Source organism: Elephas maximus, chromosome 2, assembly GCF_024166365.1.
Source record: "Elephas maximus indicus isolate mEleMax1 chromosome 2, mEleMax1 primary haplotype, whole genome shotgun sequence".
Classification (NCBI taxonomy): Eukaryota; Metazoa; Chordata; class Mammalia; order Proboscidea; family Elephantidae; genus Elephas; species Elephas maximus.
Genome location: NC_064820.1, coordinates 97278368 through 97299912, shown reverse-complemented (window position 1 = coordinate 97299912; position 21545 = coordinate 97278368). Strand labels below are relative to the sequence as shown.

The window sequence follows — 21545 nt, the reverse complement described above, 5'->3', positions numbered from 1 at the left end:
AGCAAAATGTTTATGCTAGATAAGTAGTACTGTGCCTGCTCAAAACAGAAAATCACTATCAAAAATCAGTCATCATGGTTACCAAATGCTTAAATGTTTGTGTTAGTATGGTTCCCAATTATATTCACATTTGTCAGCTTTTAGATGAATATGTGGACTAAGTATGGTAAGTATTAACATGATAAATCTAAAATACACAACTATTTATAGCTAAAGTATGATTGGCCACAAAGTACTGATGTTATGTACATATGACTATTTTCTAAAATAATTTCGAATACTGAGCACAATGCTTGATATAACCTCTCTAACATGCCTGTAATACAGAGACACAGTCCTTGCCCCATATAGGTATTTAACATCATCCCACCTCATCATCAAGTACTGTCAAGTTATAAATTATGGTTGCTCTGCCAGGGGGAAAGGTGATATTCCCTTTAACTGGACTCAAATCTTCTTCAGGTGGATTTGGGCCACCTTCTACCTGCAAAGAAATGTGATGCCATCAATAAATACAAAACGTTTCATAAGACTGGTAAAACATTGTTGTTGACATCAGCTGGCAAAACAATCTGGTTTATTTTTAAAATGTTTTGCAAGACGAATTATACCACTCCTAAGTCTGTAGGAGCCTTGGTGGTGCAGTGGTTAAAGTGCTTGGCTACTAACCAAAAAGCTGAAGCTTCAAAACCACCAGCAGCTCTTAAGGAGAAAGATGTGGCAGTCTGATTCCTGTAAAGATTTACAGCCTTGGACACTCTATGGGGCAGCTCTACTCTGTTCTATAGGGTTGCTGTTAGTTAGAATCGACTCGAGGGCAGTGGGTGGGTATGCAAGTCAGACCTTCTAATTAATAGCCAGGGCCTGTAATGTAATTATGGAGCCCTGGTGGCATAGTGGTTAAAGCTTGTCTACTAACCAAAAAGGTGGGCAGTTTGAATCTACCAGCCGCTCCTTGGAAATCCTACAGGGCACTTCTACCCTGTCCTACAGGGTCACTATGAGTGGAAATCTACTCAACGGCGGCGGGTTTTTAATGTAATTATAGGTCCTGACTACAATTACACTAAACTATGTGGTTTCTAAGAGTTCTCTATTTTTTCTCAACCATTAAACCTAAGAAAAAACTATAAAGATTTCTCCTCGAGAGGAAGGGTATTCAAGATTAGTAAATTCCCTTAAGTAACAGAATGAAATATTTACTCCACCACCGACTGTGTGGCCTTGGGCAAGTTATTTAAAAACTCTATGCAGCATTTTGTTTGTCTTTAAAATGGTCATCATAATATTCACTTCACACACTTGATGTGAAGATTTTATGAAATAATTCACTTTAAAATTATTTATTGAGTACTCTGACCTCTTCTATGTGCTAAGGATATAGCAGTGAACAGAGGAAATGTCATACCCACCTGGACCTTACATTTATGGAAGGGAATAAACAACAAATAAATGCGTATGTGTCAGATGCTGAGTACTAGGAAAAATGATTAAGAAGAGCATAAGGGAAAAGTGAGTGCTGGGGAGAGTTGCTACTATTATTACGCAGTGACAATCAGTGAAAACACTTAGAAAAAGTATGGCACTATTAACCAAAAATAAAAAAGCCCATTGCCATTGAGTCAATTAGTACTCAAAGCAACCCTATAGGACAGAGCAGAACTGCCCCATAGGGTTTCCAAGGCTTTAATCTCTTTCTCACATGGAGCGGCTGGTGGGTTCAAACCGCTGACCTTTTTATTAGCAGCCAAGCGCTTTAACCACTGCACTGCCAAGGCTCCTACAGTATTACTAAATGCTCTGCAAATGTTTCCTGTAATTATTTACACAAACTAAAAGCTAAAGATCAAATAAAATATCTTTGAAAATCAATACCCAATAAAAACCAATGCCATCGAGTCAGAGAAGTTTAAAACACTATAATCCAAATGCCTTAACCCTTTAACACCGATTTTTTTCAAAATTTTCCATTTTGCTTATAAGACTTATTTTTTAAAATGTATCCTCTAAATCCATATTCCTAAGTACATGAAATATTGCTAGAGGCTTCCTGTGTAGAACACACAAGACTACTGCATCTTTATTTAGTGTTTACTATGTTTTTCATGGCCTTGGTGATAGAAACAATGCCGAAGAGCTTATGATAGAATTTTGCAAGACCAGAGACTTCTTCATTGCAAATACCTTTTTTCAATAACATAAACAGGACTATACAAGTGGACCTCACCAGGTGGAATACACAGAAACCAAATCAACTACATCTGTGGAAAGACATGATGGAAAAGCTCATTATCATCAGTCAGAACAAGGCCAGGGGCCATCTGTAGAACAGATCATCAATTGCTCCTCTACAAGTTCAGCTGAAGTTGAAGAAAATTAGAACAAGTCCCACCTGAATTTAGAGACTACCTCAAAGAATAGATTTGACTCATTAAACACTAATGACCGAAGACCAGACAAGTTGCGGAATGACATCAAGGACATCATACATGAAGAAAGCAAGAGGTAATTAAAAAGACAGGAAAAAAAGAAAAGAACAAAATAGTGTCAGAAGAGGCTCCGAAACTTGCTCTTAACTGTAGAGTACCTAAGGCAAAAGGAAAAAATGATGAAGTAAAAGAGCTGAACAGAAGATTTCAAAGAGCGGCTCCAGAAGACAAATTATTGTAATGAAATGTGCAAAAACCTGAAGACAGAAAACCAAATGGGAAGAACACCCTCAGCATTTCTCAAGTTGAAATAACTGAATAAAAATCCAAGCCTCGAATGCAGTATTGAAAGATACTAAAGGAGAAAATATTAAATGACACAGGAAGCATCAAAAGAAGATGGTAGGAATACAGTCACTACATCAAAAAGAATTGGTCAACGTTCAACCATATCAAGAGGTAGCATATGATCAAAACCAATGGTACCGAAAGAAGAGGTCCAAGCTTCACTGAAGGCATTGGCGAAAAACAAGGCTCCAGGAATTGATGGAATACCAAACAGCTGCAGCACTGGAAGCTCTCACTCGTCTATGCCAAGAAATTTTGAAGACAGCTACCTGGCCAATGGACTGGAAGAGACTCATATTTGTACACATTCCAAGAAAGGTGATTCAACAGAATGCAGAAATTATCAAACAATATCATTAATATCACACGCAAGTAAAACTTTTTGGAGATGATTCAAAAGCGGTTGCAGTGTACATTGAAAAGGAACTGCCAGAAATTCAAGACAGGTTCAGAAGAGGACATGGAATGAGGGGCATCATTGCTGACATCAAATGGATCTTGGCTGAAAGCAGAGAATACCACAAAGATGTTTACCTGTGTTTTACTGACTATGCACAGGCATCCAACTGTGTGGATCATAACAAATTACTGATACACACTGCAAAGCATAAGAATTCCAGAACACTTAATTGTGATCATGAGGAACCTGTATTTAGGCCAAGAGGCAGTCGTTCGAACAGAACAAGGGGATACTGCATGGTTTAAAGTCAAGAAAGGTGTGCATCAGGTGTGCATCCTTTCACCATACTTATTCAATCTGTATGCCGAGCAAATAATCTGAGAAGCTGGACTATATGAAGAACAGGGCATCAGGATTGGAGGAAGACTCCTTAACAACCTGGGATATGCAGATGACATAACCTTGCCTGCGGAAAGTGAAGAGGACTTGACGCACTTACTGATGAAGATCAAAGACCACAACCTTCGGTAAGAATTACACCTCAACATAAAGAAAACAAAAATCCTCACAATGGGACCAATAAGCAACATCATGATAAATGGAGAAAAGGCTGAAGTTGTCATGGATTTCATATTACTTGGATCCACTACCAATACCCATGAAAGCAGTAATCAAGAAATCAAACACATTGCATTGGGCAAACTTGCTGCAAAAGACTTCTTTAAAGTGTTAAAAAGCAAAGACGTCACTTTAAGCAGTAAGGTGCACTTGACTCAAGGCATGGTGTTTTCAATCACCTCATATGTATGTGAAAGCTGGACAATGAATAAGGAAGACTGAAGAAGAACTGATGCCTTTGAATTATGGTGTTGGTAAAGAATATTGAATAAACCATGAACTGCCAGAAGAACAAACAAATCTGTCTTGGAAGAAGTGCAGCCAGAATGACCATTAGAAGCAAGGATGGCAAGATTTCATCTCACATACTTTGTACATGTTATCGGGAGGGACCAGTCCCTGGAGAAGGACGTCATCCTTTGTACAGAGTGAGTGAAAAAGGGGAAGATTCTCAGCGAGATGGATTGATACAGTGGCTGCAACAATGGGCTCAAACATAACAATGATTATGAGAATGGTACAGGACCAGGCAGTGTTTCATTCTGTTGTACGCAGGGTCACTATGAGTCAAAACCAACTCTACAGCACCTAACACACGACAATGCTTTTCATGCGTCATTGTCCTCTCCTATTTTATTTTCTTCTGTAATTATCATAGCTACAATATGATGTAGGTATGTATAAATACGGACAAACCTCTTATGTGTTAGTGTAATTATGTAATATAAATCCAAATATCCATTTTATTGATATTGCAATTACTGATTAAAATAGAAACTGGTATCAGAACTTTCTAATGCTAGAATGTTTGAAAATAGTACATGACCATGTTCTGAGTCTTCTAAAACAGAAAAAATTAGAGGAAGATGTAAATTTGCATCTCATAGAACATCAATGTAGTGACACAATGGTACACATGTGATCAGTAAGCAATAAAGCAGAATAGTTACAGCTGGCATCCTGAGAAACAGACCCCACCCATAGTCTATTCCTTCATGCCACATCCTGTCACATCTAAGGATCTCCACGGCAGAGTGCAACTGCTGTTAATACCGTCCATTAAATATGTTTAAAAAAAAAAGCGGGGGGGATATCTACAAAGACTATATATCCTGGTGGCGTAGTGGTTAAGAGTTCGGCTGCTAACCAAAAGGTCGGCCATTCAAATGCACCGGCTGCTCTTTGGAAATCCTATGGGGCAATTCTACTCTGTCCTATAGGGTCGCTATGAGTCGGAACCAACTTGACAGCACCTAATATATTAAATACAGCGAAAACTGTGAAAGCCAGAACTCAACAGAACTGCCTTGTATATCCAAGTCTTGCAAGTTTTCTGCCTTTGGTAGGGCAGAAAATTTTTCTATCCCTCGTTTTAGTGGAAAATATTTGAGTTTTCCTTCTCTGACAGGTTTCTGTCTTACACAGGTTCTGGCTTTCGCAGGTTTTACTGTAATTTTACATAAGCCTAAATAATCCATGGGCATTTTTAAAATTTATATACTTGAAAAGGTTTATCATAAAGGTTTTATGAATTTTATAGAATTAGCATTATTATTTTATTTTGTGATTCATTATTATACCAAATCTAAAATGATACATTGTGTTTCATGTAAGCATGGTACATTCAAGAAGCAAGGAAAACATTTTTATATTAATCATAAAATTTATCAGATAAAAGTGTTTTTTTCATTTTTATTCAAGGTCACATTTATTATACAAAGGACCTTGATTATTAAAACTCCAGCCAACTAGTAAAAGCTCTTAAGTGTTACCATTTAAAATTATTTCAGAGTAAACTTACCTCAAAACACACAGTGACTGTCCCGTATGTTCCTTTTTCCCTAATTAGAGTAAGAGGCACAGACTCATTTCTGCCCCTGGGCTCACTCACTGTGATTGAGGAGAGCTGTTGGGAAGAGGAAGGACACTGATCAATTAGAGGTAGGAGGAAGTGCAAGCTGTTACCTTAGAAATACTAAATTCCATGTACAAATCAATCTGCCTTGTACTCTAAGAATGTGGTATTTCCCAGCATTAATTAACTGTTGCTAACACAAACACTTAAAAAAGCTAAAAATAATACCGTAAAGGGAACATACAACTAGCCAAACAGGATATGTAGGTTCCTGGCCTGGTTCTACCATCAACTTGCTCTTCCACTAACGAATCATAAAGATCACCTAGTCCAAAGATGATTAATTCATGAATTTCATGAGTTTCATGAAAAAGAGTGAAGTTGCCTGAACAGATAACTCATTGGTACCACCGCTCTGCCATGCTCCCATCAGCAATTCCCTCCTTATTGGTCAGCTCACCACTGAAAAGCTGGCAACTGCTAATAACTTTTTCAGATACTGATCACTGGTTGGGGGAAAAAGAGCCAGGATTTCAAATATTAAAACATGCTTGGCTGGCTGAAACTCAGGATAAAAAAGGAGGAACAGGGAAAAAGCCAAATGCACACCTGCAAAGACAGCAGTGCCAATCTCTCAGGGTGGCACTAGGTCTCAGCATTCCTCTCCAGTATTGAAGTTTCAATGAGATAATTTGCATAAAGTGCTTATCTTAGTGCCTGACACACACTAAGGGCTCAATAGATGTTGACTAATATGAGTCGGAATTTACTCGATGGCACTGGGTTTATGGGTTTATATAATTATCATCATCAATGTCATTCTTCATCATCAATATAATCATCATCAAGGCTAGGAATGAAAGCCAGGCTATTGAGCACCTACTGTGTGCTCAACAGATGTTGTTGTTGTTGCCATCCGATCATTTTCAACTCATAGTGATCCCATATGATAGAGTAGAATTGCTCCCATATGATTTCCTAGGTGTAATCTTGATGCGAGTAGATCTCCAGGCTTTCTCCCACAGAGCATCTGGGTGGATTCAAACCACCCACCTTTTGGTTAGCAGCCGAGGGTTTAACCATTGTGCCACCAGGACTCCCTGATCAACAGATACTTAGTTTAATTTTAAACATATAGGCCAGGTGTCCAGCCAGAAGCTGCCTGAAAGCGCTGAGACCCCACCATTCAGGGATTTTCAACTGATGCTAAGAAATATAATGGCAAATCCAGCTGTATAAGGATGGGGGTGTTAGGTTTGGAAGGGGTATAGAGGAAAGGCAGTGTGCAGAGAAATCACTTTAGTTGCCTTGCAAATTCTCTCAAGTCCTAAATGTAAGTTTGTACCAAATGCTGTCCAAGCGAGGTAACTGTGCTCAAAATGAGTTTTCTTTTTAAAGATCGACAAAATTTAAGGCAGCTCAAGCCAAAGAATTACTAAACAATTAAAGGATCCTGTTACGTAATTAATTAATTTAATTAATTTTTGTAAATGAAGATATAATCCAACCCAAACCCACTGCCATTGAGTTGATTCTGACTCAAGTGACCCTATAGGACAAACTAGAATTGCCCCATAGGGTTTCCAAGGCTATATATCTTTACAGAAACAGACAGCCACATCTTTCCTCCATAGAACAGCTGGTGGGCTCAAACCATTGACTTTTTGGTTAGCAGCCAAGCACTTTAACCACTGCAGCACCAGGGCTCCCTGAAGATATGAGAGGTTACAAAATGTCTACTAAATACCTCCTTTTACTTAAGATACTGTGAGTATAAAAATTGTATATTACTATAGCCTGATGGCAATGGGTTTCAATGGTTTTTATAGCCTACTTTATTTCTTTTTTTTTTTATTTCAACAGCAATTTATAGTACTAAGAAAATGACATACAGTGCCACCAGCTGTAGTAGCCTTCTAAATTAGAAAATAATTAAAAAGTTGGGGAGTATTACATCATATCCAATTAATGATAATTAATAGCATGATTCAAAAGGACTCCATATCAGGAAGTTTATCGTAGTCTAAAACTTTGTGGCAAAATTCAGTTGTATTGGAGACAAATTTTGTTTACAGAGTTGGAAACAATTTATCTCAAGGAGAGACCTGACTTGTGCATTTGCTTCTAAAGAGAAAACCCTCTGAACCTAGTTAAGATTAGCTAGGGACACAGGAATGTGGTAGTAAAGGAAAGAAAGAGAAATGCTGAGCAAAATTGAGGGGGATGAGATAGGGTGTTAACCTTCAAGAAATATTAATTAACAAGAAAAATCCCAGGGCAGAGATTGACTATAGAATTTTTAAGAGCTGTAATGTCTGCATTGCAATTTTAAGTTTACTATATATGTTTTCAATATTCTTTCAATATGCTTTTTTTTCTCTCAGTCATTCAATACCTGCAGAAGAGTCTGACACAGACAAGACCTTCTCTAAGCGGTGTCTGGGGAAATCAAGCAAAAGGCATTGGGTTGCATGCCTCAGTTAAAGACCAGCCATGACAGGTAACAAATGAGTCAGGTAAAATGATCAGTAGATAAAGAAATTAGGACAAGAGCTAACCATGACAGTCTTGGCCTCCTTAATTCCCAGAAATCTTAGGTAGAAAAAAATGTACCTTCTACAGGATACGGAATAGGGAGAGAGTTAAAGCAAATTTTATTTAAACATCAAAAGACAGGATGATGCTAGCTGACATCACATAAAGTAATCAAATAAATTACTATCTAGCAACCACAAAATTAATCAAATTGTACCCATACCATATTAAATGAAATAATCCCAAAGGCATTGTCATTTGATAATATTGTTATAGTAACGGTCCTTGGCCATCCAAGTTTCACCTTTGCTGAGGGGTTCTAAAATAAAAGCCCAAGAATAAAGCAATAAATAAAAAATAACAAGAAAAAATATTTTAAAAGAATTTTTAAGTAATTATCCAGCATATGAATAAAAATACAAGTACACTTTTATTGTACATATGAAGGAAACATATTCAAACTAACTCAACATCGTAAAAGAGCCTCAAACATGAATTCCTCAAAAAAATTTTGAGAAATATTAATAACTATTAGTAATTATGTTATAAATAATCACTGACTAGCAATACTACAATATTATAATCATATTATAATTACTATAATGGCATTATTAATATTCTAGCAGGGAAGTAGGTATCCAGCATGAAATTCTGTTCATAATTTTTTTCTTTTACTATACAAGGTACTGAAACTTAAGAATTAGTTATTCTATAAATCATAGAGCTAAATTAAAGGTAAAATAGTAAACTGTCTTGTAAAAGTGGGGAGAGTTTTCTGTGACATTCATCATCAGCATAAGGAATACATATTTAAATAGAGTGGTTTACAAAAGCAAAACATGACTGTTTTAAGCATCATTTTCACAAAAATTTCAATCACACTTACATAATCATTCTAAAAAATATTCTCAATGTCTTTCAGAAAAAATTAACTGGAGCAATGTTAGCAGTCATTGCCAAAACCAATGATCAAGCCATAAAGGGTAACTAAACCTTAGGTTATTCAACTATTCAAGTATTTTTCCCGGGGGTACTCTGAACTCATCCTAAGGCACAGGGATCTCCCACTTCCATGCCTGCTTTTTATATCCTTCTGCTTTGAACTCAAGAAGTCACGGTCATTCTTTGTGCACCTGGTAGCAGGGGAAAGATAAAAGAGAAAAAGGCCAAAGGGAAGACAAGGTTTTCTTGGGCATTTGTCACAGCAATTCTTAAATCAGCTGAATAGATCTGAAAACTAGCTATAAAATCTTAAGGTTATCTGAGGTATACCAGACTGTGGAATTGCCAAAGGGATGGTCAGTTCTGGCTTCGATGAATATCGCCACTGGTCACCTGCACTGGCTTGTCTCTAAAGAAACAAAGTGTTTAAGTCTTGCAAGATTTTTATGAGGTTAAGGTTCATGGAAAAAGGACTTACCTGTAATGTTAAGTGAAAAATAAAAGTTTCATCAGGCTCTGGCAAGTCATCATCACATACTGCTATGTACACTGTCCTATTTGTTTCTCCAGCAGGTATAAAAGCTGCAGCATATGTGTCAAAGAAGTCCCTGGTGTCTTCGCCATACAGCTAGCAAATGCAAAAAAAAAAGTCTTCCTTACATAATACCATGTTAAGTAAAAACAATGCTAATTACAACAATCAACAACAAGAAAAGGAAAAAAAAACATGAATCTTTAAGTGGCACTGACACATACAGATAGGATGTACCAAAAAATATAAAACACAAATATTTTAACAACTGGTAAAACTCATGTACCAAAAAAACAATTATTATGGAAAGAAATTCTTCTATACAGAAGCATTTGTTTATGCTCCAAAAGGAAAAAAGAATAATTACATAGAAACATAATGATGAGATTTTTTTTCCCCTCTGCCCCTTAACTCATCTGGAATAGACTACAGTAAGTCCCCAGGTTAAGAACGTCTAGTTTACGGATAACTCATACTTGCCCTTTAATGTTGTGTAAATTTGCCCTAATTTTGAAAGGACTGAACAAACCCCTAGTCTCAGCAACTTCTTCGTCACAGTCAGCTTCACCTGCTGCACGTGCAGCTTTTAAATCACTGAAGACGTCGAGCATAAGAACCGTGTGCACCTCTTGGACTTCCCTACAAATTTGACTTAAAGACAATTTAGGAACAGATCACGTTCATATACGGCAACCCTAACCAGAAGATAAACTGTAGCTAAAATTCCGTCAAAGAGGTGGAAGTAGCCTGCCAAAATGTTTCAGGAAAATCAATTAATTTCCCTATCAATTTCAAAAAAACTGCCCTTACAAAAATTTCAACTTGAAGTTGTACTTATATTCTTCTATAATGACCCAAAGAAAGGCCCAATTCTTTAACTTTTGATCACCTCATTTTATAAAATCAGGCATTTCTAATAAGATTCTCAGTGGAGTAATAATCATGAAACCGTAAAAGAACAACTTCTTGTGCAAACCCAATTGAAATGTCCTTCACCAGAGAACTCATAGAGAATAATTTAATTACTAGAAAAATATGATTCAGCATAAAAGAAAAATGCAGGACATATATAGGGAAATTTTTGTCAATCATTTAAGACCACTGTTTTTAAAATGCTGTTGTCAAATGTACGTGCCTACCTCAGAACACTCTACAAACCTCTAAGAGACATGAATGTAACAGTGTATCTGCAGATCATTTATTATAACAAAACTACTCAGAACACTAAACAGTAAACAATTCTTAAGAAATTTCATACATATTTCAATAAGAAGAGAACTATGATCACTTCTTACCGATACAATTGCAACGACATTTGCTGGCTCTCCTATCCTTTCGATGACAAGACGAATAACTGTTGTACTTGTTTCATTAACAACAAATTCTGTTTGTCCAGCAAATCTTACTTCTGTGTCTCCAAACACAAAGGGCATGAATAAAGCTGAAAGAAGATTTACTAATAAAGATGCAGAGGGCATCCCTAGAGGGAAAAAAAAAAAAAAGGATTTTATTCATAAAATATATCTATTTCCATTAGAATGTGTTGTCTACACATATATAGACAGAGACATTAAGCAACTAAGACATAAATACATCAAATATTAATCCATGTAACTCAAATGTGTGATCACAGATATAAGTTAAATAATCACGATCTCTTCCTATCGCTCTTTTTTACCATTTTTCCTTCCCTTTACTTTCTATATCAAGACAAGAGTTATAAGTGGTCTTAAACTTATTTGTTATATTCAACCCAGATTTAGTTTATTAAAAAATTTGGTCACCATCACTTTATCTTAAGAAAAACCACAGGGAAATTCGATTAAAGCCCATCTTCCTTCAAGTGCAACTGTGAAATACCAGACAAAACTGAAATTGTCAAATGGATCAACAAACTTAATAGGGCTTATTCATCCATTTACTTGATGATCATGGAAATATGGAAGACTTCTCGAAGCTGGTACATAAAAGAGTTGAAGCTAAATACTTAGCAACAATTTCTTGGTTAGTGTCTATTATTTCTTTGAATTTGTCTGAATTAAGATGGCTATTTAAAAATTTTCATTACTGTAAGCAAATGCTAAATCCTTTCAAAGAAGAGGTAAATTTCCCGGACTTAAATTACTAGCTAAAATACTAAGGCCACTTCTTAGAAAATGTCTATGTTGCTTTAGAAATAAGCAAATTTGGCAAATGTGTGTTTCCTTCTTCTCCATAACTTCTATTGTTTTCTCCATACTACAATGTGCGTGTTAATGAGTCATCAATTTTGTTCCTATTTTCAGCACTGTGTGATTCTAGTGCTTTCAGAAGCACAACAGTGCAGGGCCCTCTTGAAAGTGCTGCTTTTTTGTAATGTAGATGACCTCTGAAAATGTGAACAACTTATCTCATGGATCATTAAGATTTCAATGGATCTATGCGACCAGTCACACAAACATAATAAGTTCATGCCTTTTAAAGAAGGGTCGCATTGTGTACTCATGAGCCAAAATGCTTCCTATTAATCTTTACCTTGGTCAAGAAGTAACGGAACATTCATACATGTAGTACACCTTCTTATTTCCCACACGTGCCCTTATATTTAGGGACCACCAAATACATGTGTTCTTGATATATTTTAAGGTTTAAATGCAATTTTCTCAGCCAAGTATATTCCAACAGTACAGTCTGAGATTGCTTAGTGATGTCTCGTATGCATATGCCTACAAAATCCATAGACAAGGAATGCAGAGTTCAGATGGAGGCCACAAGAGGGACAGTAGGCCACTAAGGACAGATTCTGAAGGACTGGATCTTTTTTTGTTTTTGTGTCCTTTCTCCAAGGGAGTCTGCCAGAGGGCTAAGAGGTTTGGGAGAAGAAGTAAAATGGTTCTTTCCACACCAGCTACAAACTCTTCCCTGAAATCTAGGCCAGGAACATTTATCAATGGAAAGGAAAAGAAAAAGAAGAGAGGAAGGGAAGGAAAATGCAGAGCTGAGGTGGGAAATTGGGAGCAGTTCTGGGCTAAACCAAAGACAACTGAAGAAAATGTTTTACGAAATTCTGAAGCCAGAATGGTTATCCCACCCTACTTAAGACAAACCAAACCAAACCCAAAGCCGTCAAGTAGATTCCAACTCACAGCAACCCCATACGACAGAGCAGAACTGCCCCACAGGGTTTCCAAGGAGCAGCTGGTAGATTCAAACTCCCCATCTTTTGGTTAGCAGCCAAACTCTTAACCACTGTGCCACCAGGGCTCCTTAAGACAAACAGAGGGAAAGAAATCAACTAGGGACAATGTGAATACAGAATGGAGGAGTGAAGGGCCACAACCTAGGCTTTAGATGTATAAGAAAAAGACTGCCTCTGGTCTACTCTGATTTTGAAAGAAAAATCTAAAGTCTATGAACAGCAGATATGATAGGACCTTGAGTTGAGAGAATTACAAAAACACCTGAAGTTAGAAGGGAGAAAGGGTATAATGAGATGCCAGCATGAGAAGGAATCACGGACGAGGGACAGCACAAGTTCTTAAAATATGTCCTGTGTAAGAATCAGCTAGAGAGTTTGTTAAAATGCTAATTCCCACTACCAAAAATTCTGATCCAGTGAGCCTAAAGTAGGTTCCAAAGATCTGCATCTAACAGGTAGCTCTGATTCCATGCAAGTGATCCTTGGGACACTTAGAAAACACTGTCCTGGAGTGTAAGGAAGGTGGACATATGCTAAGCCACAACTATAGCTTTAAGTTAATTACTGAATTCTTCAATACTGTATGTTTGGGCTAAGGGGCTCTGGTGACAAAACAGTAAAGTGCTTGGCTATTAACTGAAAGGCTGGTGGTTCAAATCCACCCAGGAGCTCCATCAAAGAAAGACCTGGCAATCTGCTTCCATAAAATTAAAAAGATTACAGACTAGAAAACCCTGTGGGGCGGTTCTACTCTGATACATGGGGTCACTATGACCTGAAATCGACGCAACAGCACCTAACAACAACATATGTTTGGACTTACTACAGACTTCCTTATGTTTTTCTAAATATTTTCACATTGAATTTTAAGATTCTATACATTCTGAAGAAAAATTGTAATGACTTATAAAAAGTAATCATGATAACAAATGCTTATGTTCTATATAAAATGTAACAGATACATTTAATTCTCACCAGAGCTCTATGAGAAAGGTGCTGGTATCATTAATCCCATTTTACAGCTGAGGAATCTAGGACACAGGTTAGTTAACACATGGCAGTGTTATTTAGCTAAATAAACAGCTAGGCAGGATTTGAACCCAAGAGTTCACCTCCAGACTGCCTACCTAACAACCACATTGTACTGCCTCTTACAATTTATTTCTAGAAATGAGTAATATCATTTATGCTCCATGCTGGCAAGCATTCAATATTTTAAACTCATGCAAAATAATCAAAACTACCATAAAATGCATAATTATGAGTCTTCTAAAAGTTTGAACATTATTATTCTGATAAACGTAAGATTTATTTAAATGAAACTAGTTCTCTTGACTACTTTAAATATTTAACAGCATCATTTATTAATGTCAGAGCCAATGAGCTCAAATGCTGCATTCCTGCATTTTCCCAAGCAATTAGAGCTCCAAGATCTTGTGTTCACATCAGTAAATTCATCTTAAATTGGTCCACATCAGTGAGTTTTAAGATTATGGGAAATGAACAAACAAGCATGATTGGAAGTGCCTCAAATTCCGTGACATCATTGATAATTATGCCTCCTAGGCTTTCATCTATTCACAATTGTAAAAAAAATTGTTGGGGCAAAGTTGGCAATCAATACAAACTAAAAGACGAAAAAAAAAAAAGCTTTGAAAGTAAATTTCCATTAAAAGACAGGGCATAATTGCACACATGCTGAATGGCTTCTTTTTTGTAGTAGATAGGGTACATTTTCCTCTATCATACTAAAAATCTAGTCTTTGGGAGATTCTTTATTAAACTCAGAAGACTAGGCATTAGTGACAGACATAATACATAAGTCCTAAGTCTATCTCGAGTCGCTTTTTTATTTAATAAAAATTTTACATGCCCCATCAATTCACTTATTTTTAAACTCTATGAAACGAATTTTGAACAATATTTTTTACTATGATTTAGGTAAAAGTTTACAGAGCAAATTAGTTTTTCATTAAATAGTTAATACACAAATTGTGTTGTGACATTGGTTGCCATCACTTCGATGTGTCAACACTCTCCCCTTCCCCACCCCAGTTTCCCTGTTTCCATTTGTCCAGTTTTTCTGTACCTTTCCTGCCTTTATGTCTTTGCTTTTGGGCTGGTGTGCCCATTAGTCTCGTACACATGACTGAACTATGAAGCATGTCCCTCATGTGTTACTGTTGCCCCTACAGACATGTCTAATATTTGGCTGAAGGGTGAGCCTCAGGAGTGACTTCAGTACTGAGTTAAAAAGGTGTCCAAGGGCCATACTCTCAGGGTTTCTCCAGTCTCTGTCAGACCAGCAAGGCTGGTCAAACAATATTTAAAAACTATAGTGTTTGGGTTTTTAGTTTTAGTATGTTTAGTTCATATTCTGTCACAATTATAAAAGAATAATTTTAGCATTGCCAACGTTCTTCCTTCTCTCTGTAATGGCATAATATTCCAATACATAAAGCTTCTTCCTTCCACCTATTATCCATGTTCTTCTCCCATCTCCCACTCTTGCCTGGTATAATTCAAAGGAAATGAAAACTGTCCCTGCCAATAGATCCCTTATCTCTTAAAACAATTTGAGATTTAGGTTACTTTCCTGCTTCTTATTTCCTGAATTATCTCCATGAACTTTTGATAGAGTCCTGATAGCATACACACACAAAATCTGAGGTTCTAGGAATTCATATTCGATCTAATTAACAAGTCACCTAACGGCAAAAACATTTCAGAACTAAAATCTGGAATATATTGGGGTAGCTCCTATAAAGTAAACCGGTTGCTTTCAGAAGAGCAGTGTAGAGTTCGGTGTGACATTTGCATATTGGGCGTCTATTGTACACTGTGCAACACCCTATGCTAGTCACTGAAGATGCAAAACTGCATAAGATATGGTCTTTGACTCCAAGATATTCACCAGGTGGGCATATGATTCACTTCAGGCCAATCAAAACCAACAAGACAATCCTAGGACAACTGTTTAAGCACAGGGATATAGATTGCCTCTTCTACTCGATTTAGAATAGGGATGATGGCAGCCAGTTTCCCCCACCACCTGGAAATTCAGCCAGCACAGCTGAAGATAGAGTCAAGAGATGGAAAGAAGCAAATTTTGATAATCAACATTATTAGTTTCTTGAATCCAGCTTTACCTCTGGACTTTACAGTTACTGAGGCAAGAAAGTTTTTGTTTTTGTTTTTGTTTTTGTTTTGCTCTACCTGGCTTGGATTGGACTCCATGCCACTTTCAACATCAGTCTTTGCCCACCATTTCCCAGTCTATGATATTCTGAACTCATATTAGGATATACTATGCAGAAGGTTCCTGCCTACCCCAACATTCAATAGCCTTAGTCTTCCTTAAGCACTTGCAAAAGGACACCACACTAGTTTTGTTGCCTGTTCTCTTGCAATTACTGCCATCATCTGTACTCACAGTCTAATTTTTACCCTCTACCTTAAAACTGACAATGAGTAAGAAAATTCAGACACTTAGACAATGCAAGGGTGTCTTCACAGTAGAACAAAGCAAGATAATAGAACAAAGCAAAAACATAGACTTACTGTCCTGAAAAACTTAATACCCTTCTAATTGTCACAGAGGAGTCCTAATATCATATATCTTTTAACTAACCTGGTATTGATTCCTTTCTATTACTGCTTTCCAGGACACCTAACTCTTTCTTCTCTTTTGAAAACCTACCACTGCTCGTCCAACTTTATTCCCTAACTGGGTTACCTAGCACACAAACACACTGTTATGGATTGAACTGTGTCCCCAAAAAATATATGTTGTAAATCATAACCTCTATGCCTGTGGTTATAATTCCAATTGAGAATGGGTTGTCTTCGTCATGTTAATAAGACAGGATTAGTATAGGATGTGTCTTAAGTCAATCTCTTTTGAGAGATAAAAGAAATTAGACCAGTGAGCAAGAGAAGCAGAGATAGGGAAAGAGAGATACCAAGTCATATGAAGATCTCCCAGGAGAAGCTCAAAAGAGACAAGGGCCTTTCTCCAGAGCTGACAGAGGTAGAAAGCCTTCCCCTAGAGCCTGCACCCTCCATTTGGACTTCTAGTCTCCTAAACGGTGAGAAAATAAATTTCTGTTTGTTAAAGCCATCCACTTGTGGTATTTCTGGTACAGCAGTACTAGATAACTAAGACAGGATTTGGTACTAGGAGTTGGGTGCTATGCTACCAAATACCTACAATGTGGAAGAGTCTTGGAATTGGGTAATGCGTAAAGGCTGGAAGAGTTTTAAGGTAAAAGCCTAAGGAACCCTGGAGGTGCAGTGGTTAAGTATTTGGTTGCTAACTGAAAGGCTGGTGGTTTGAATCCACAGCCACTCCAAGGGACAAAAATGTGGCAATCTGCTTCTGTAAAGATTTACAACCTTGGAAACCATATGGGTCAGTTCTATTCTGTCCTATAGGGCTGTTATGAAATGGAATTCGACTCAACAGCATTGGGTTTGATTTGCTTTTAATAGTAAAAGCTTATATTGCCTCAAAGAGACTGCTGGTAGAATTACGGATGTCAACCGCAACCCTGGTGGGGGCTCAGAAGGAAGTGAGGGGAGCTATGGAGAAAGGCTCTATCATCTTAGAGAATACATACAGCACCAGCAATAGAATGTTGCTGGAAATGTGAACATTAAATGTGCTTCTGGTGAGGCATTAAGAGAAAATGATGAACATGGGATTGGACAACAGACAAAGGATGATGCTGTTTATGCAGTGGCAAAGAACTTGTCTGAATCATGTTCAAATGATTGATGGAAGGTAAACTTGTACGTGATGAACTTGGATATCTGGCTGAAGAGATTTCTAAAAGAGATCTTAAAGGAATCATGTGGTTTCTCTTTGTTCACTTACACTAAAACATGAGAGGAAGAGATGGACTTAAAAATGAACTGGGCGAAATGAAGATAGAACTTAAAGATTTGGAAAATTCTGTTGTACAAACTAAGGACATATGTCCTAGAATTTTCACCAAAGACCTGGCGATGCAAACTTTTGTTAAAGATACTAAGACTGTGACTGATGGATCTAACCAACTAGCACAGCAGAAAACCTATCAGCTTAGACTGAGGCAGACAGAGAAAGAACATTAGAAAAGAATCCCGTCTGTCCCTTGAAATTCTGCAGGTAGGAAATGGGCCAAAGGAGCTACACCTGTTGTCCTCCAAGAAAAGAAAAAGACCATCCCTGGAGCAGCTCGAAAATCAGCAGAACTGTTGGAAGGAGCATGGGAAGCAGGGCCTTCTCACTTTCAAAGAGTAGGGCCACAGTCTCCTGGATCATAAAGGGTGGGACCACAGCCTCCTAGCTTTCAAAGAGTGGGATCTTCACCAACTTGGTTCCAGAGTGTGGGGCTGCCATTAAAGTGTACCAGGAAGATGAGGGCACCACCGAAAGGTGAGGGGTTGGGGCTGCCACACCTAAGGTCCGGAAGAAGAGAGGCTGTCAGGGCCAACAGGGTGGAGTCACTACTCAGATGGACTAGGGAAATGGGGCCACCCTAAGCTGCAGGAACAGAGTTGCCATCCTGATGGCCCTGGAAGGTAGAGCTGAAGCCCAGGGTCAAGGGGCCTCCACCCAGAATGAAAAGAACATGTCTAACATCCAAAGACTGGAGGGCAGATGGTCCCAAAGAACAGAGGATTATTTTCAAGCCTTGAGAGCTAATGAATTTGTTCTGCTGGGTTTTGGAATTCCTTGGTCCCAGTTATCCCTTCTTTCTCTCCAATTTCTCCTATTTGTAATACAAATGTCTACCTTGTGCCTGTTCCACCACTGAACTTTGAAAACAGATAACTCATAGTCTAGATTTCATAGATTCACAGAGGAAGAGGAGTTTTGCCCCAGAATGGAATACACCTAAAGTCTTACCCATATTTGATTTAGATTATTCACAGGATGAGATATGGGACTTGGAGTGGATTTATGACTTTTGGGAAAATGTGATGGTGTGAATGTGTTTTGAGTGTGGCAAGGACACAAATTTGGAGGGCCAAAGGGTAGAATATTATGGACTGAACTGTGTCCCCCAAAAATATGCATTGTAAATCCTAACCTCTATGCCTGTGATTATAATCCCATCTGGGAATGGGCTGCCTTTGTTATGTTAATAAGACAGGATTAATGTAGGTTTGTCGTAAGTCAATCTCTTTTGAGGTATAAAAAGAGACTGGACAAACAAGCAAGAGAAGCAGAGATGGGGAAATATGCCAAGCCACCTGAAGATCTCTCAGGAGCAGAAGTTCTAAGAGACAAGACAAAGGTAGAAAGCCTTTCCCTAGAGCTGACACCTGAAGTCAGACTCCTAAACTGTGAGAAAATAAATTTCTGTTTGTTAAACCCATCCACCTGTAGTTATTTCTGTTACAGCACCACTAGACAACTAAGACACATAGTAAATGTCATTTACAAAACAACACTTCCCAACAACGTGTCATAATAGCTTTTGAATTTTAAATCCTGCTTTTATAGAGTAGTAGCTTCTTCCCATCTTGTGTCTCATTAATGAGTATCTCCGGAACTGTAACTGGTACAGCATATTCTGAGTAAATGGGAATAGTCATCTATTATAGGCATCAACAAGTCTGTAGAAGCACAGGAGAATAAGGAACAGAATAAAATAAATGAGAATCAAGACCCAATAGATGCTAATGTAAAGAAAAACAGAAGAATTCAATTGAGTTTTAGGAATATTGCTAAAATTAACTTTTATATAGAAATCTTAACTCGATTTGAAAATTAATTTTTCTTCTTAAGCTTCAGAATAAACAACTGTACAACCTCTGTGAGTAGTAGGACAAGGACCTGAAAAGACAAACATTATCAATGTAAAAATGGAGTATTGGCCTTTCAGCTTTAGCTGTTGCCTTGTCAATGCTGTAGCAAGCATCTTCCCACGGTGTGACCACCAGGTAATTAATACGGAAAATATGATCCTAATGGAGCAAGGTTTTCAAGTGTAGAATTACTCGAATTCTATTACATTTACTAAGGAGCATTTTAAAACTATAGAATTACTACTGTGGAACAAGAGAAGTTCCATCATTCATATCATCAATTATTCAGCCTCTAAGAATTCTTAATCTGTGTTATTTGTATTTGGCAAGTAGTATAAAAATTGACCTTTTTCTTCTTTCACACCAAAAGAGAACTTAAACTTGCAACTTTTAAAGGAAACAAAGTAAAGCTGCAAACAGAGTCAATACAAAATATTATTAGAATGATAAAGGAGATAGTCTCATAACTATTCAGACCCTGGATAATGTTACTTATTATCTTTATCCTATTTTTTATGTTCTTTCACATTTTAAGGGATACATTTTATTTTATTCATTGTTTAATAATATATATGCTTATTGCACAGTATTAAAAAGGAGCAAAAAAGTTAAACAATGAAAAATAAGTCTCTCTTAAATCACCCTTCCCCAGCCACATGCTTGTCCTACCGATAGTCAACTACAATTGCCAACGTCGTTTGTCTCTCTCAAGAGTGTGTGCTTGTACAGATTTTCCTCTATGTCTACAGAGAAAAATTCTTATTCCTGGGGCAGATTTTGTTTTGTTCTGCATACAGACTACAGGAATCAGCACACCTCTCCAAGATTCTGACGAACAGAGGGATACCAGGCTTCAGTGTGGGCATTCATGTTGGGAGCATGTTTATTGTCTGTTACACACCATCATCATTGTGGATTTCATTAACAGAAGTGATGGTGTCCACTGACTTTCACTTTGCCTATCAATTCACTCTCCAGGGGAAAGTAGACACAAATATGGCAACTTGCATTTTCCTAGACTACACATGAGTCGGGATCGACTCAACGGCACTGGGTTTGGTTTTGGTAGTTTTTGACACATTGCCAAACCTCTCCAATCAGGACTGGTTGTCTTCTATACTTGGAATGCAGCAATTATCCTGGGATTTCCTTTGATTCTTTTCTGTGTTTAAATCTCCTGCTGGTTGATTTCATGTTTTCCTCTTTCTTGGTTTACACTCTTGTTTTGATGGAGAATATCCTCCAATAACTTCCTGAGAAAGAATATGTAGACATAAATGTTTTAAGTCTTGTATGTCGGGAATTAAGGAGCCCTGGTGCCAAAAAGAAGCTAAGCACTTGGCTGCTAACTGAAAGGTTGGTGGTTCGAACCTATCCAGCAGCTCTGAAGGAGAAAGACCTGGCAAACTGCTTCCATAAAGATTATAGCCAAGAAAACCCTATGGGGCACTTCTATTCCATCACATGGGGTTGCTATGGGTCCGAATCATACATCAACATGTTAACAATTAACATGATACTGTCCTTCCACTTAACTGACAGTTTCATTGGATACAGACTTTTAGGTGGAAATAATTTTCTTTCAGAATTTTGAAAGCCTTGCTCCACTGTTTTCAAGCTTCCAGTGTTGCTATTTAGAAATTCAAAATCAGCAAAGATGAGAAGGCAAGGGAGCAGGGAAACTAGATTACTGGAAATGGAACAACCAGGACAGAAATAATAAGAAAGTTGACACACTGGAAAATATAACCAATGTCACTGAACAAATTGTAATGGAATTGTTATATGGGAACCTAATTTGTTCTGCAAACTTTCACCAAAAACAAAACAAAATACTGTAATAAAAATTAAAAAAGAAGTCCAAAGTCATTTTGATTCTGAAAAGTTGTACGTAACCTGTTTTGTTTGTT

At 37.4% G+C, this 21545-nt stretch overlaps 1 protein-coding gene across 1 annotated transcript in view; it reads right to left on the bottom strand.

The window, feature by feature from the left end:
- Positions 1-21545, bottom strand: part of ADGRV1 (adhesion G protein-coupled receptor V1) — a 677468-nt gene that overhangs the window by 608418 nt on the left and 47505 nt on the right. The window contains exons 2-6 of the mRNA XM_049867518.1: positions 10955-11139; positions 9606-9755; positions 8409-8504; positions 5597-5701; positions 371-484 (exon numbers count right to left, since the gene is read on the bottom strand). Of these exons, the coding sequence (XP_049723475.1) occupies positions 371-484; positions 5597-5701; positions 8409-8504; positions 9606-9755; positions 10955-11139 (650 nt within the window). The remainder of the gene's footprint in view (positions 1-370; positions 485-5596; positions 5702-8408; positions 8505-9605; positions 9756-10954; positions 11140-21545) is intronic.